The sequence below is a fragment of the Strix uralensis genome, chromosome 2 (assembly GCF_047716275.1).
Source record: "Strix uralensis isolate ZFMK-TIS-50842 chromosome 2, bStrUra1, whole genome shotgun sequence".
NCBI lineage: Eukaryota > Metazoa > Chordata > Aves > Strigiformes > Strigidae > Strix > Strix uralensis.
This window is the reverse complement of record NC_133973.1, coordinates 37,855,031-37,871,718: the sequence shown is the minus strand read 5'-3', so window position 1 is coordinate 37,871,718 and position 16,688 is coordinate 37,855,031. Positions and strand designations below refer to the sequence as shown.

The window sequence follows — 16,688 nt, the reverse complement described above, 5'->3', positions numbered from 1 at the left end:
CTGGTTATTAGGTGCAACGGCTGTAGAGCAGCTGGTATCAAAAGTAATAAAAAATACTGAATTTGGGGATTTATTTCATCTAAAGCAAAGTTTTTAAGCTGTAACATCTTTCTGCTGTCACTTGACGCTTTCCTGTATGTTTACTTACAGATTGTGATTCTAAAAAGTTTTTAAGGTGTCCCGTAAGCGTAGCAAAATTTAAAAGACTACAAAAAAGAAGCATAGTAATGGCAGAATGAGGAGCTAAAATTAGGAGAAACTAACAGGGCTAATTCTCTACAGATTTCCACCCTTCTCCTACCCATGTGAACCTGAGGTTCTTGCCATTATGCTAGCTCAAGGAAGGGGACAGCATGTGCTCTGGCTCGTTCACCAGAACTACTGGTGTAGTGATTGATGCGCTGGGTGTTGTTAATGAGAGCAGGTACCAGCCGAGCGCTGCCAGCCTTCCCCTCAAGCCACGTGCTCATTTTGGTATCTCTTCCCAACACAGCTGCCCGCTGTACCGAACTGTATGGTAAGTTGTGGTGGATGCAGTGCTGTTAACTAAATATTAGTGATTATTGCAACTGAGTGCTCTTTTCTAGCAGAACCTATATTCTCTTACTTGTATAGAGGAAAGCGTTAGTGTGTGTTCAGTTTACCATAAATTAAATTCAAAGGTAAGACATGCTCAGTGTGTTATATGCAGCAACATGCAGAAACCAGAGAGGAGTAAGATGCTCAAATGATAAGAGGATGAAGCAGGTCCACATTTCATCACTTTCGGGAAGAGGGAAAGCAAGGCTGTGGGAAGCTTTTTCTCAAGAGTCCTTTCTGACGCACAGAACGGATCTGCTCTGTTGCGTACGTGCTATCTGCATGCAAGTCGGGCACAGGAGTGTCATCAAGATGATGACACTGGAATAAGCGGGTGTTTTACAATCAAAAACCAAACCAATCAAATCAGCTCGTTAAAGGAAAGGGTGGGGAAGCTCTGACCCTAGTTCTTTGCTGTGCCGAGGAGCAGGAGATAAAAAAAGAATGGCTCTCAATCTGTTACACTGGCTGTGTTGTGGATAGATAAAAAATAAACCAACTGCATCCGTGAGCTCCTCTCCCCTTCTTTTCAAGGGAATAAATTCCTTTGTCTGACTGATGTACAGGTGGCACTGGTGCCCAAGGGCCCTAGTTACCATAGAGCATTCAGGATTGCTTTTCAAAGTAAATATGGGTACGTAGGTTGGGGGTATTTGGGCAAGAGGGGGTTCTTTTGGGGGCTGTGTGTGTCTCAAAAAGTAAAGAATAGTTGCTTTATTGCTCTCCTGCTGCCAGCCCATGCTGACGCAAACAGAAGATTTTTGCTGAAGAGACAGTGGAATCAGTGACAAAGCACCGTTTTTAAAGATGCAAAAGAGAAGAGCTTAGATTGCATAATCAAAGAGAAAAATGAGAAACTTTGTCCTGAAGGCAAATGCACCTACTCCTTATTCACTCACCTCCCTTTTCCACTACTTTTTTTCCCATGAAATACATGCAAATCCCAACATGCACTAAGTTTTCCTCCAGGCATGATATACTTGTGTGGTTATTTAAGAAGTGGGTTGAATAGAGATACGAGGTGTTCCTGGCAGAAAGGTCTTGGAAAAGAGCACTCTATTTACTGCTGTTGTTTTAAAGTAATGCAGTCACCCCTGAGAGCATTTCTAGTTAGTGAAGGGATAGGTGTCATTCTAATTATACAGCATACACATTTCCATCTAAATTTACTATGTTTTCTCACAGCATAGCCAGCAGTTCTGAGTCTACCTACTTTGGAGAATGTCTAGAAGTTAAGTGTAAGGATTTTATCAAAATGATGAGTGGTTTAAGAAGTAATTCAAGTAGAGCAAGAACTTGGTGTAATCAATTAACGCTTGCAAGAAATCACAAATTCTGGTTGCACAGGGCACTTATCAGCCTGGAAGCAGTAACTGAATGTGTGTGGTCTCCTACGCTTGGCTACAAAGACTTGCAGCTCTCAATGGCATGCACTGCCAGCTGATGCACTCTTACTTTAAAGGTGCCTGTGTTCGGTGTGACGAGAATTGGGAATGGTGGGGTTTAGTCTAAACGAGCAGCACTGTAACGGCAGAATTAGAGGGCGGGCGGTGTGAGTGGTGTTGTTCAGTGGTAACTACAACAGCAGTCCTAGGACGATGTGTTTTATCCACCTGAAACACCTTTGCAGCCCCCCGCCTGCTTCCCTTCTCCTCTGGACACTGGGCTCCCCCCAGCAGCTCCCCCATTCCTGCTGGGGAGGGGGCGGTTCAGCCCCGGCTCCAGCACCAGACGCAGCCCGACGGCTCTGCGGGGGGTCCTGCGAGACGCGACACCTTTCACCTCCGAGGTGACCCCGGAGGGAGGCTCCCCGGGCCGCGGGGCCGCGCTAGCCGGCGCCACGGAGGAAGCAAAACGGGCCGAGTCCGGCGAAGGTGCGTCCGCGCCGGCACAGGCAGCCGCCCGCCGCGGGCGCCGCTCACCGCGGGGAAACACCTCAGCGGGGGGGGGGGGGGGGCTTTGAAAAGAGGGAAATCGGCCTCTGGGGCTGCCCCCGCGCAGCGGCCGTTAACGGCCGGCGGGCCCCGCGCGCACCGCCTCGGGCAGAACCACGGGCCTTATCCCCGCGGGGCACCGCCCGGCTCTACCCGCGGAAGGGGAGCGCCGTGGAAACGCGGTGCCCGGCCACCGCTCCGCCTCCGCCCGGGGGGAGAAGGACGGTGGCGACCCGAGGGCGCCCGTTCCCGCCCCGCTGTGAGGGCACAGCCCGGCTCGCTCCCCGCCTTGGGGCGCGTTCGGACCTGCCCGGGCCCCGGGGCAGCGCCCCCCCGTCCTGCCCCGGCAGGCAGAGGCCCTCGCTGCCCGGGAAGGGGCTGGCCCCGGCCGTCAGCGGCTGAGGGGGGCCGCAGAGGTGGGGGGGGTCTGTGGGCGGCGGGGGGGGGTGTGGAGGCTGCGGGGGGAAGGGGGAGGCGCTGAGGGCCCGTGTCGTTATGGACGGGAGGAGCTCGAGGTCGCTCCCCGAGTTTTCCCTCCGGTCGTTTTTACCCGTAGGCCGGTCTGCTCGTTAGGATATTGTGGATACTGGCATCGGTCAGTTAGAATAATGATGACTTGAAATATTTTGTCCTAGTAGGGTTAATACCGTGTCTGGAATAACTTTATTAGTACTCGACAATGGATTATTTAATGTGCAGCATAAATGGTAACCATGGTACCTCTCAGCCTGTCTGCAGGGCTGCCGGCGTTCCCTGCTTCGGGTCAGGAAGATGGGGCCTTGGTGAAATAAAAGGGTTGGTTGTAGCAGTTTAGATTAAACTGTTACAAAGTGAGAGGAGTCCCACTTGCAATCTAATACCATCAGTTCTCTCAGAAGCTTCCTGGTAATGAACTTGCTGGTGGGGGAACGCTTCCAAATTGGTATTTTTAGTAGCAGGAAGTACAAAGATACTGGCAGTTATGTTGACAGTGTCTACTTAACACTGAGTTGGCATTCTGACTACTCCTGCACGCTTTTTCACTTGCACACTATTTTATTTTTTTTTTGAACCCGGTATTATGTCAGTGCCTGACTTTTTTAATCACTAGAATCAGTAAGAGCATCAGGGAAGACACAGTCAGACTTTTATACTGATGCTTTAGGCTATTGGGCAGAGTTTGTCTTCCAGGTCTGTACGTGTTGATGAGAAAATGAAGAATCTCCTCACAGCTGCTTGTTACCATCCTCCTTCCAAAGTCTGCTGCTGACTGAGATCCATCAGCTGATCTGCTTGGAGGCTATTTAAACTCTTAAAAACTAATCCGGATTGCTGGGAATAATGTAAGTTAGGGAGTGGTGCTCTGAGCAGCTGAACTGGCAGATCTTTGAAGCTAGTAACACAGGGAAGAGTAGGGGGGTGGAAAACCACTGAGAACGGGCCAGTAGTTTTTAATAAAGTTTGCTATTGTTGTATCTGTTCAGAGTCATAAAAAAGCAGTGGCAATATTTCTCCTTGGTTTATATTCCTGTTGCTTCCTTTATACTGATACAAACATCCATGCACTTGAGCAGAAAACTGATTTAGCCATCCGTCCATCATTCCCCCCAAGAATTAGCTTTCAGTTGGATCCGTTTTCTCATCAGTTTAGTGGCTGACTGTGCCAATTCCAGAGCTGGATCTTGAGAAGAGCAAGCAGGGGTGAATGGAACCAGCCCTGTTTGGTGGGAGCCCACACTGATGTCAGGCTAAAGTGACTGTGGAATTGCACTAACAAAGTAATGGTTACTTTGGCTTTCTATGTGGACAGAGGTTTTACAATAATGCTGTGGAGGTCAATTACAATAAAGGCATCCTCAGCAGATGTTTGGGATGGTGATTGTAGGACTCTTACTGTATGGTTGTAATGAAAATGTTACAACTTGCGGCTTCTGGCAGGGTGTAAATGTTTACAAAATATGGTCTTAGATTCTTAAAATAACGTATCTAGTAATTAAAAAAGAAAAACCCCATTCATGTCATCTAGGAGCCTGTAATCTTAACTGCTATTTTTACAAGAGAACTTTACGGAAATGTAATATAACTAATACTTCACTCTGCTTCTCAAAATTTTAGGCAATGGCCCCTGGAAGCAAATTTAAGAACGCTGAATTGATATTACCATGTGAATGGAAAGAATGCTGCTTTGTGGGGAAATGCATGGAGGAATTTTGTAATCACATTGCAGAACACTTGGAAGAGTACCTACAGCACCCCCTGGAAACAGCAGGTCATTTATGTCTCATCTGTCACACAGATTATGTTGCACTTTGGAAGATTGTTCCTAGCCTAGGAAATAACACTGCCTTCAGTTTACTTGCACCTTTGCTTTACTAAGACTCAGCTCCATGAAGCCCTTAGACAAGGGCTTATACCTGCTTTTTGCTTCCTATCTGATTGTCCTAGATTTTTGTTTGTATTGATAGTTATTACTAATATGGAAAGAGACTGGAGAGGTGATGTCATGAGAACTTCTGCGAGGATTTTTTTTTTCTAAGATTAGGGCCTCAGCAGGTGCAATTGTCTAAAACAGATTTTAGCAAATTGTTTTTTGAACGGCAGAGTTCTTCCCTTTCAGGGAACTGGCTTGCTGCTTATGAATTCTAAGTTTAAAGTATAACTTGTATGAATGTTTATAGAAAAATGAAAACTTTTATTGTTTGTACGGTATTTGCCTTATTTGGATACATACCTGGTGTTATTTTATGATGGGTATTGTATGTTACATCTTTTTAATAGTATTAAATGTACTTAAAAGGAAAACAAAAAAATCCGATTCTGCAGAAAATTACAGGCAGTCTCTGTGGATGTAATAACAATAATATACTAGACTTTTTAATATAGCTATTTTGGCTCTTGTGTATCCTGCTCTTTATTCTTAACACTGTAATCAAATGTAATTACAGGTGTAGACATTTTAATTAAAGGTGAATTAGTTTTAATTAAAGGTGAAAAAAGTAGAATTGGACCAACATTAACAATGTCTCTGTGACCTAAGCTGAAGAGTGTCATAGTATATACCTAAGAAAATACTTATTTTTACAAAACTCTCCTATTTAATCTATGAAGCGCCTTTCTACAAAAAGTTGCGTTTTAAGGTACAAAGCACTCTAGTATTGCTGCAGTTGTGAGACAGTGGAAAATCTGCCACTGAGATTTGCAAGTTTTATCTAGTGCATTATCAGTAGATAGCAATTACCAGCTTCTCTGCTTAGAAGAACCTCTGCTAAGGTTACTCACACATTGTGAAGTTATTGCAAATGTAAGTACTATTGGCATTCTCACTGTTGTGGCCCATGGTTGCAGATTTCATGCAGTGTTCTGTAAAATGTTACTTCTTTCCTGTGTTTAGAGCAGTACCGGTGCTGGTGGAGAAGTTGTGAATTTGAGGCAAAAGATCCCAGACAGCTGACAACACATGCCAGTTTTCACAGTTACCACACCAAACTGAAATTCATAGGCTCTCAGTTACGAGCATTGCACCGCGATTTGCCAGCGTGTTTGCAGAACAGCCGTAGCTGCCATCAGTTACCAAAGACTTCGGAGGAGTTTGTTTGCCCTTGGGAGAATTGTGATGTAAGTGAAATACATTGAGGTGTTGCCATTTTATTTCCTTTTCTAACTTTACCTTATCATTCTTTGGATTTGACTCGCTATTGGGAATTTTGGCTCAATCTTACCTCTGAACAATGTTTCCCGCTATCTTTGTAAGTAATACATGACAATTAATTCGGTAGCATTCACAAAAACGTAAACAACATATCTGCATAACATCTGCGACCTCAAATTCAAATTTTCTTTCCCTCTGTGGTGACTAAAATGATCTTTTTGACAAAGACGCAACTTCTCTTGTGTTTTAAGAGCATATATGTAAAACTTTAATATACCCATTTTAATGATAAATTAATGAACTTGGTAGTTTGTAGACAGGTCCAGAGTGTTTATTGTTTGTCTGAAGAAAGGCAACAGAATATCTGATGTTTCCTTGATCAATTGGAAAAGTTTGTTGTTTGTTGGTTTTTTTTTTTACTGGGACAGAAATCAGATGTTTGCAACAGGCTGTTCGTATAAGTTTGATGTTCAAATGTGGCCAAGATTAGTTTCAACTTGACCACTTTTAAGTGTCCTGTATCAAATAAAATCATTATCCATTCCATTTTGACTGTGCTATTTCCGTATCAAGTAAACCAAGATGATTAGCAGTTGCTATCTTTTTTTGACAATGTTAACATAAATAGTGCTACCTATATAAATTTTTTTTCTGTTTCTTGGAGGTGTTCATTCCCGATCAAAAGTGGCTTCATATTGATATGACATTATAGGGAGGCACTTTCTCGGTCACAGTTGGCCCCAGAACCTCAGCTGTTATTTACGGGTAGTGAGCATTACCTTTGCATCCACAAGTGTGATGCTTTGCAGGTGACATTTTCTTACCATCTCCTTTTGTGTAACTGTTGAGAAAGACAGTTTTTAGAGAAAGAAGTAGTGCAGGAAAATTGTATGTTTGGTCTACATTAATTTTTTCATGTTGTATGAGTTTTCTCGTTTCATTTGCGTTGTGATATAACTGAAAACAAATAAAATATTGGTGAAGAAGAAACAACTGAAATGTGGAAATCAGAGAAACTGTAAAACTAAACAATTCTGCAAACCTCATATAGGCAAATCTGATGTAGGTTTAGTAATGTTGAACTACAAATCAAAACAAAAATTTTAATGTTTTTCAAAGTCCTTTGATTCTTTTTTTCTTATGTCTCTCTAGGCCTTTCAATGATTCATGAGTTATCATCCTTCGATCCTATTTCTCTGTTATCTATGACTTTTTCATACCAAAGTTGTGATAAAGTAAATGACATAAACTATGCTTTTTGAGGTTATAAACAAACACTAATGAGGATGAAAATATTTCCATGCAAGGGAACATCAGGCTGCTTTACATAGGTATTATATCCCTCATGTGCATCACATTGTTGAACTAGAAACAGTGTGGTGTTTGAGTAAATATATTGCAGTGATGGAGTGAAATTACTTTTGTTTTCTGATGGTGGTTATAGTCTATGCTTTGCTTTGCTAACCTTCTCCTTACGAGGTCTAAAGTTATTTTCAGTTTCTTCTTAAAATTTCAGCTTACAGATTCTTTGTGCCATAGCATATATAAAAGGTGAGTGCCTCCTCATCTGTAATTACTGGACAGAATGTCTAGAAATATCCATTTGGCTCTTTTAGCTCTGAATTTAGAATATCTATATTCACATAATGCTTTGATACCTCTATTTTCGTTAATTTTTCTTTACATGAAGTAAGGAACAATATAAAAATCTGAGTGTGAAGTTTAGAGAGAGAGAGGTAATTCTGTTAAGTCAATCTGTGAGAAACTTTATCTCTGTAAATAAGGGCTTTTATTTACTAGTGGATTATGCATTCAAGTACCCCATTCTCTTCTTTTAAAAGCTATAATCCTAAACATATAATACAGACCATTATTTATGATAGCTTTTGGATTGTTTGCATAATTTGATTACAAACTATTTTTGCAAACAAATCTTACTGCCATTATGTCTCATACCTTATAGGAATCATATTTCTTACAGTAGTTATTTTTGTTATTAATGCTTTTTAATACATACCAATCAGTCTTTACTCACATACTGCCATGACTGATCTCTTTATTTTAAAAATGAAGAGATTCAGAAAAACCTCAAAGCCCTCAGAATCTGATTTTGCTGCACCTGTCAGTAAGCACAGTCTTTTGAAAAACATGCTTAAAGAGAAGAAAAATCTTCCCATTTCATGTTCCATTTTTTATTTATGTAAGTGGGCAGTTTTGGCTGATGGAATCCTTTAGTTCATAGCATTTTGCTAAATCTTTTTATACATGTTTTTTCAAGTTCAAACTATGTTGTGAATTTTATTAATTAAAAGAATGTTTCCCAACTTAGTAGGCAGGCTAGACTAGACCCAGGAGGTGGGGTAGGGCACACTGTGAAAGAGGAGAACTTTGAGGGCAGGGAAAACTGCTTACCTTTCCCACCCTCCTGCAAATATGTTCCCACAGTTATGAATATAATTCTCTTTGAAAATCACCCATACAGCTTCCCCTGACACTTGTGTGCCTCCTGCTGTGTCAGATTCAGTTTCCCCAAAGGTAAAGCTTCTGACTCAGGCAACGGCCCCAAAAACTTCTCTCCTATTTACATATAAAGAAATATTCAGGAAAATTCCAGCAAAACACTTAGAGATGGTGCCAACAAATTAAAACGGGTTTAACCCCCATATGGTTACTGTGATTAAGAAGTGAAGAGGTTTTCCATCACTGTCTAGCTCAATACTTTTAGTTGATTCACCTTAATATGCCTATAAGTTTTCATATACACAAGACCTTGGATCTCTCAGATCATGTTTCAAGCCCTTCAGAGGAAATAAGGGCTTGTCTCCCTGAGGGAACTATTGTGAAATACATTGGAGTATGAATTTAAAATGCAGCAGTTTGCTGCATTAACTCCTCGTGTGAATGCTCTGTTCTGCACACAGAATGCCTAGCAGCTTAGTTTAATCCACTCTACTAAGATTAGGATGATTAAAAGCAGATAATACTAAATAATTTTTTTTTATGTATGTATTTTTCTTTAAAAAAAACCTATGCTGTTTAAATTTGAATAAACTGTACATTATCAGCAGTGGCAATATCAGCCAAAGGAGTTTCACCTGTTTCCCACTTCCTCTCCCCATTATTTTGATTTGGCTGAAAGACAGATTATTTCCTTGTCCCAATTCAAGGTGTAGCCTTACAAAATTGTGGCAGCACAGCAGAGAGGTTAAGGGGTTAAATTACTGGGAACTGAGAGGAATACTTAGAATTGCGACTGATGTTAGTATGCAGTTGAATGACACCCTGTGTTACTTGAAGAAAATGCAATATGCAGTCTACTTTCACTCTGCAGGTGTGGATTTTTGTGGAGTGAGGCAGAGGCTAATTAAGGTTTAGTCCCCCTTGTCACATAAGTACTGACTCGTGGAGTGCTGTGTCCATAACACCTAATTCAGTTTAATCATTGTGTAGCCTTCCCATTTCTGTTGGAATTACCTGCACTGCCCTCATAGCCTTCTCGTGAGTAGGAGCAGGTAGAAGCGAAGGGAGGGGAGAAGGTGAAAATATACCAAAGAAATAAATCAACAGAAATACATTAGCAGACACATTCCTGCCCCAAAGAATGGGGAACATTCACTCAATTAGTCTAGACAGACTTTTCAGCTACTAGATGGTAGGTGAAAATTCAGGACCTGGTTTATGTGGTGGATACTGCAGAATGTGCTACATTTTTGTAGTTGATGTAATTGTCTCTGTGTTGGGCTGAGTTAATTAAATGTTACTGCAATATTTACTGGTGTCTGTTTGGTTTCTAAAAACACTTAATTCTATGTTCCTGTCAGTTGATTTCCTGCCAAAACTGTCTTGTCTTCTCCATGCTTCTATTTTGTTTTTAGATTACCTTCAATAACCCAGTGTGGTTTTATCAACATGTTGCTATTCATGCTTATTCTGCTGAGGAAGAAACTGTTACAGATCAGAAGAAAGCTGTTTATTGTCACTGGAAAGGTAGTTCATGTAAAAAAAAAAATCTATTTCAAAAAGTATTTCACTGCAGTGTTATAAAATACACTTAGCACTACATATTGCATAGGAACTTGTGAGAGATCTGCAGATATTTTTTTCATCTATCTTAAATAGTTGCAGAAACATTTCTATTTTATAGGCACCATGATTTAAGTAGAATAGTTCCTATCATCTGTGGGGTTGAATACCCTCAACTCCCAATCAGCCTAAGCTGAGAATTGCCAGTACTGAACAGGGTTGTGTTTCCTCCTAATTCTGCCTGTGGTTGATAATTCATATACCATTCAAACAGACTTTTCACTTATATTCTACCACTCAGGATCAGGTTTGTCTCCCTCACAATAATCTTTCATGGTGAGCTTACACTTTGCTTTCCCTCATCTGTTCCCTTCAAATCAAGGGGAGCACACCTATTGCTGTCCTAGTTTTTCCTCAACTCTGTGGTGAGAAAGATCATTTTTAATGCATTCTCTATATTGCTAGCTACCTCTTGTGTTAAAATTATTGTCATGGCTTCAAAGCTGATATTCTGCCCTTGGCTCTATTTTAGAAGCCACATTCCATTGACAGTCTTTCATAGCAGATGCCTTGATTGTTTGAGTAAGGGCTAAACTATGGACTGCCATTTGATGTGCATGCCATTCAGCTTCAGACCTACAAAGTGTATGAGCAGAACCACTCCAGAAGACTTTCTGCAGAAGAATAGTGAGACAATTTGTGAGACTCTGGTCCTGGAACAGATCATTCTGTGCTTGCTTTAAAGCAATTGGCCATGTCTCGTAAAACGTGTCAACAAAACCCAGGTTTGATTTGTATCCTCTTGGTGAACCCCCCCAGAGATGTGTCTTTTCAATTTATGGGTTAAAGTTACTTTTTGGGTTAGCTATTCACTGCAATGATGACAAAATCCCATCAGTGGATGCGAGGGGACATCACTTTGTTCCTTTTCCCTCTTAAGATTAGCTGACAGATGCACTATTTTTTGGCTGGGGAACTCACTCCAGTAACCTGATGGTGTAGAATCTGTAGTCCTTAGAGGAACAAAAATCACACATCAGTGTGATCATAGTTGTAGAAAATATAGCCCATTAGGACAGGTGAAGGGACTCCTCTGACTGTATAGCCTAAATAACAGAATGGGAAAAAGGGAAATGCGGAAGAAAAGGAATATAATATGTCTTCAAATAAGTTTAAGAAATGCCCTGCTGTTAGGAACAGTGAAATCATCTGTTCTCCATGTCTGTGCTATGAAGGATGAGGAGTAATGATCTTCAGTTGTAACAAGAGGGGTGCAAGTTATAAGTTAGGAAAGCCATTTTAAGAGGGTATTTTAAAATACTGTAGCAGTTTCTTGTTGAAACTGTGGAGGCTGTGTATCACTGGGGAACTGAGAAGACCTCTTCTGAGACCAAGGTGTAATTGATCCTGCCTCGGAACAAAAGTATAGGTCCTGAATTTTACGGGGTCTCTTGTAATCTGTGATCTTGACATTCGGGGTGGTGGTATACATTTGAAAGTGACATGCAGAATCACAACGTCCAAGCGCTGAAAGACAACTTTTCATTCATACCCCCAAACTTAACAAGCAAACACAGGCCAGTAAGGTCTCATCTCTGTGAAGAAGCAGTTGTCATGGAACTGCGACAACAGATAGAAAGCAATCAGTCTTCTCCAGGGACCCTCAGTGTACTACCTGGTGGTCTGAGTGGGTTTGACTTTGCGAGGGTACAGCAAGAGTGGGCTGCTCTGCAAGGGAAGGCAAACTGGGAGTTAAGGGTGACAGTTAGGCAGGCAGGGACCTCACTGACAGGGTGCAGTCTCACAGAACCTGAACAAGAAGAAGCGAGCAGGTCTGGTGGAGCTGGCCAGGGTCAGCCACAGCCCTGTGATCACCAGCTAAGTTCACTGTGACAAGACAGGTCTGAGGTCAAGCTAGGAAGCCCAGATAGCAAGTCAGAGGCAGGGCTGGTGAGGCACAAGGGGTGGGTAACTGCAGCTCCCAAGCCAGAGAGCACACAGTGTGTGAGTGGAGGCCCCCTTCTCACTGTTCTTTCTCACAACTTGGCAGTTTTCACAGAAGTGTGATTGAAGCTTGAACAGCATCACCACATGGCTACAGGCTGATCAGGGCAACCAGAGGTTGTTGGTATACTCAGGGCCCTGGCAGAGTTCACAAAGGAAGGATGTAAGAGAGATTCAATCTGATGTCCTGCATATCACATTTTGAATCTGGAGTTAGAGACATAAATCTTCATGTTGCACTAGAAGAATAATCAATCCTCCAGCTTCTGATCTAGAACTTGTCCTTTTCCTGTGGCCCCTCCTGGTCAGAAGTATCCTGCACACAGTAGAGGTGAAAGAGACACTGATTAACCTGTTTCCTCATTGTAGGCAAAGTGAGGTTTTAGGATTTCCTTTGTCTTTTAATAAGGAGTCTAGAGTTCTGTCCCTTTACTAAGTATGTTAATCTGGAGCTCAGAACTCCATTCCAGGAAGTAGCCTATATTCCATCTGTTGGAGTGGATGTGGGTTGTTATCAAGGCTATTACATTCTTGTTCTACTTGAGAGAATGTCCCAATGAATGGTAGAAATGGAACTCACAATGCATCTACTTGGTCAAATGAACTAGGCAAATCATTTTTGTTAAATAAATTTTATGTATTAATTTCTGAGACCTAAAGGTATCCAACCTGTTGCTGAGTTTGAGTCACTTGATTACTCTTATTGTGTGTCATCCACAAAAGAATATTTTATCTTTCCCTACCTCTTGCTCTTGAATTTGATTTTAGTCCTCTTGATTTTTAAAAGTCTTTGATTGGGTCCAGGCTATTATTTCACCTTTCTAAAAAGGTAGCTTTCTGAATAGCTGTTACCTTTGTTAGGTAGATGAGGAGACTTGTGGCTGCTTCTCCTTATGTGAGATGGTAGGCTATTCCTTCACATCTGTCTGAAGTTTTTTCCTGAAAGTAGTTCTTTAGCTCCATTTACACCAATTAACCTACTAGGGATTTTCCCCTTTCTTGTCACATGTCAGTAGCCAGAGCTTTCTACTTGTGCTGTTAAAACTTGCACCGTGTCCACAGTACCAGACTGTTCCTGAGCTCAACAGATCTGAGACATAGCTATTTACGTGCAAAGATTGTTTGGTGGATAGGTGATTGCTTGCCGTTTACATACACATTCACATAGTGGTTAGGATAGAAAATGTGAGGATAAAAAAACCCAAAAAGAGGTCAGTAAGCGGAGTTCTTGGAGATGTACAGTTGACATGTATTCACTACCCCATCTTGTTCTCCTGGTTCTCCAGAGACCATGAAGATTGCTGGAGTTCTGTGATGGGGGTGAGCAACAGAAATAGTAATCAGTGTTATCTCTATTCTGCTGTATGACTATACATGTGAAGCCAAAAACTTTGACACATGAGGGTGGAAAGTATAGCAGCGTGCTCTCTGCTGATTCAGAACTGAAATTTTTTTAAGAGACACACATGGCCAATACGTCTTGAGGAATTCTGATTACTGACAAATAATCTGGCTTTGGCCAGATATTGGATATTTGTGGGGTTAAATCTCATGTGATGTTTGTAATAGTACTATTCTGATCTTTTTTTTCCTAGAATAAACTTTTTTGTGTGTTTCTAAAAATACAACAGTAAGACATAGTATGTAGTAGCCTTTTCTGTTTCTACATAAAAAAGAGTACAGTACTCATGTGCAGCTTTTTTCCTTATGTTTGGTTTAGATTGTTTCAGCATATTTAAAGGAAAGCATAAGCTATGGGATCATTTAAGAACCCACATGCAAGAAAGAGTTGTAGCATGTCCTGCTTGTGGAGGAATGTTCTCCAACAACACTAAGTTTTTCGATCATGCAAAGAGACAAGTTTCAGAAGATAGTAAGTGGATATGCTCTTATTTCTGTTTATATTTGTAAGAGATTTTCATTTAAGGTGCTTTGTGATAATGTGCATGTGTAATTTCAAAAAAAATTTTTTTTTTCATATAAATCAATTGCATGAAAACAGGGTTTACTCCAGGAAGGCAGTTGTTTTCAAAAAGCATAGAAGTTCTCTTGACTTTGCATGTCTGATGAATTAGGGTAATGAAAGTGAGCAAGAGAACACCCTTAGATCATGTTTCAGCAGTAAAGCTATTCACCTGGCAGCTGTGACATCGCATTGCCTCTCTTCCCTTGGTGCCCATGGCACAGCGTGGCATTCCATTGACACTGGGAAACTGCCCATGAATAGGAAAGACTTTTGATTATTGAAGAGAGAACCTCCACAAGAGCCAGGCTTGGATTACAAAATCTCTGCAAGTAATCCCAATGAGCATTTAACTACTTTCAGGTCAAAAGGCAATTTTTTTCTCTTCAGCTTTGTTTTTCCAGTAAGTATTTTCTTCACCAGAACACTCCCTACCTCCACCAACTGTGTATTAGTTGGCATGCTTTCCTGCATGCTGAAGAGGAAGGGAGAGGTAGTTGTTTTTAATGTTTTTAAGTGCTTGGAATATATGTAGGAATTGTGGATGTTTTGGTGATGGAAAGTAGGTGCATTCTAGGTAATTGACAGAAGAGGTCCAATTTCAAACTGTTAGTGTTTTGAACAGATTGTTACTCTGTTTAGGATGAAATGAACTTACTGAAAAACAATCCTTTTCATTAAGCCTAAACTAAATTTTCTTCTGAAGAGTATTGGTAATGAAAAAGAATATTGAAACTGTCTCAGTGCTGTGTTGGTTTATTCATGAAACTGGCAGCTATAGGTTATTAATAAATCTTTCATAAGTTATTTGTATTGCCACTAAATAGTTTCTACTTAACTTCAGAACGAATATTTGTTTGCCAGAACTGTCAGAAACATTTTGCCAATGAAAGGCTGCTACGAGATCACATGAGGGGACATGGTAAGTCAGAGTTTTTTAAAATAAAATGTACTTTTCTCAAGGTCATCTTCTATAGAACAGGTTTGATAAAGTACAGAGTTACAAGTACTGTTATATCAGCTAAGAAAATTAATACATGAAACTAGGGCAACTGTGTTACAAATGCTGGAAAGTAAGAATTTCATTGCCAGTCCCTCTGAAGCATGGAAATTCCTTTCTTCGTGCCTTCTGATCAACAAGGTTAAGGGGATTTTCTGTTTTGCAGTAGCTCCCGTGCAGATGCTTATTCTTCACTTGCATCTCTGTTTACTCGCTTTCATGACTAGGGGCACGGTTAAAGCCAAAGCTATGTTTTAGTTTGGCCTGCAACTCTGCTCACCTTGCAGTGCATAATCAACCTCACTCAAACAGTGTAGTCCTTCGCTGACCTAACCACAATCTCCCTGAGGTCCCCAAATTATTCCCACAAGTTATACTACAGCAGCTATGACTTGCTGGGAAAGAATCCTACAGCATCTAAGCACAAGGAAACGTGATATTGCTGTTGGACATACAGGAAATGCAGACGCCGAGAGGAGGGTGGGTCTTTGCTTTGAGAACAGGAATATTTGAACCTGTCGCCAGACCTGGGTACCAGTCATTTAGGTTGTATAAACATACAAGCAGCTTCGTGCAGACCTGCTCAGTCAGGGTAGATTCCACTTTCTAGTTGCATTCTTAAGGAAACATGATTTTTCACTGTCTGCAAGTCAACGCATTGATGCTTAACAATTGGTATTTGATTTGGTGCTTACTGTGAGCTACCGGGACTGATCTTGTTTGTATTTGAATGGTTTTATAGTTGACCTGCATCTGTCTAAAATATCTTCATTTTTATATTTTATATTAGAAAATAGAGAATCATTTTTGGTTTGTTTACTAGATTAGTTTTATTCCTCTGTCTCAAGGTGATTTTGGATAGAAAGTGGAAATAAATACAAATTAAGATTTTTTTTTGGTTTTGTTTTCATTAGCTAATGAAGCAGTTTAAATATGCTGTTGTTTATTTTTTTAAATTAAAGCATAACACACATTAAGATAGATTTAATATACTAAATAATGCCCATAGCTAACTGAACTATTTGTTTCTGGTCACTCTGGGTGCATTTAAACCTTTGTGAATTGCACAATGTGCCTGGCTGTCCTTGTCCCCTGATAATTCAGACCATGTTCTGCTTGCACAGCCAGGGAAAATCACAAGGTGGCTGGACCTAGTAACAAGGATGATGCGAACCCATGTCATGTCCCAGTAAGCCACAGCGAACCAGCTGCAATATGAACTTGGCTGAGGGAGCTGGGAGGCATTCCTGGGTCCAACTGTTTAGGTGCAACCTAAATCTCCTCAGATAATAAAGCCAGTTACTTCCCCAGTTCATGATTCAGCTTTCTTTAAAAATTCTGGCAGCATACACATCTGCATGTTAGCGCAGGCTGCCAGTGCAGACATGTCATTTTCAGAATCTTACCCCATATTGAAATTTTCTTTTAAAGAACTTGCCTATCTATAAGAAATCATTCTGAAATAAGCTGTGATGTGAATGCAAATGCTGTAGGTATTCTGAAATCACTCCCTACATGGACATACTTACATGCCAGACAAGTAAGCAAACTGTTGGA

At 40.9% G+C, this 16,688-nt stretch overlaps 1 protein-coding gene across 1 annotated transcript; it reads left to right on the top strand.

The window, feature by feature from the left end:
- Nucleotides 1–3,762: 3,762 nt before the first annotated feature.
- On the top strand, nt 3,763–16,350 carry LOC141939994 (histone H4 transcription factor-like). The gene is made up of 7 exons (XM_074860767.1): nt 3,763–3,835; nt 4,608–4,761; nt 5,884–6,107; nt 10,017–10,128; nt 13,889–14,041; nt 14,976–15,053; nt 16,256–16,350. The coding sequence occupies exons 2-7, from the start codon at nt 4,611–4,613 to the stop codon at nt 16,348–16,350; spliced, it is 813 nt and encodes a 270-aa protein (XP_074716868.1). The 5' UTR covers nt 3,763–3,835; nt 4,608–4,610.
- Nucleotides 16,351–16,688: the final 338 nt, after the last annotated feature.

Bases quoted from the DNA above. Each gene is read 5' to 3' on its own strand.
- LOC141939994 (XM_074860767.1), top strand. From the start codon at position 4,611: ATGGCCCCTGGAAGCAAATTTAAGAACGCTGAATTGATATTACCATGT. The intron at 4,762-5,883 runs GTCATTTATGTC...TCCTGTGTTTAG, and splicing joins GCACCCCCTGGAAACAGCAG to AGCAGTACCGGTGCTGGTGG. The intron at 15,054-16,255 runs GTAAGTCAGAGT...CTGCTTGCACAG, and splicing joins AGATCACATGAGGGGACATG to CCAGGGAAAATCACAAGGTG.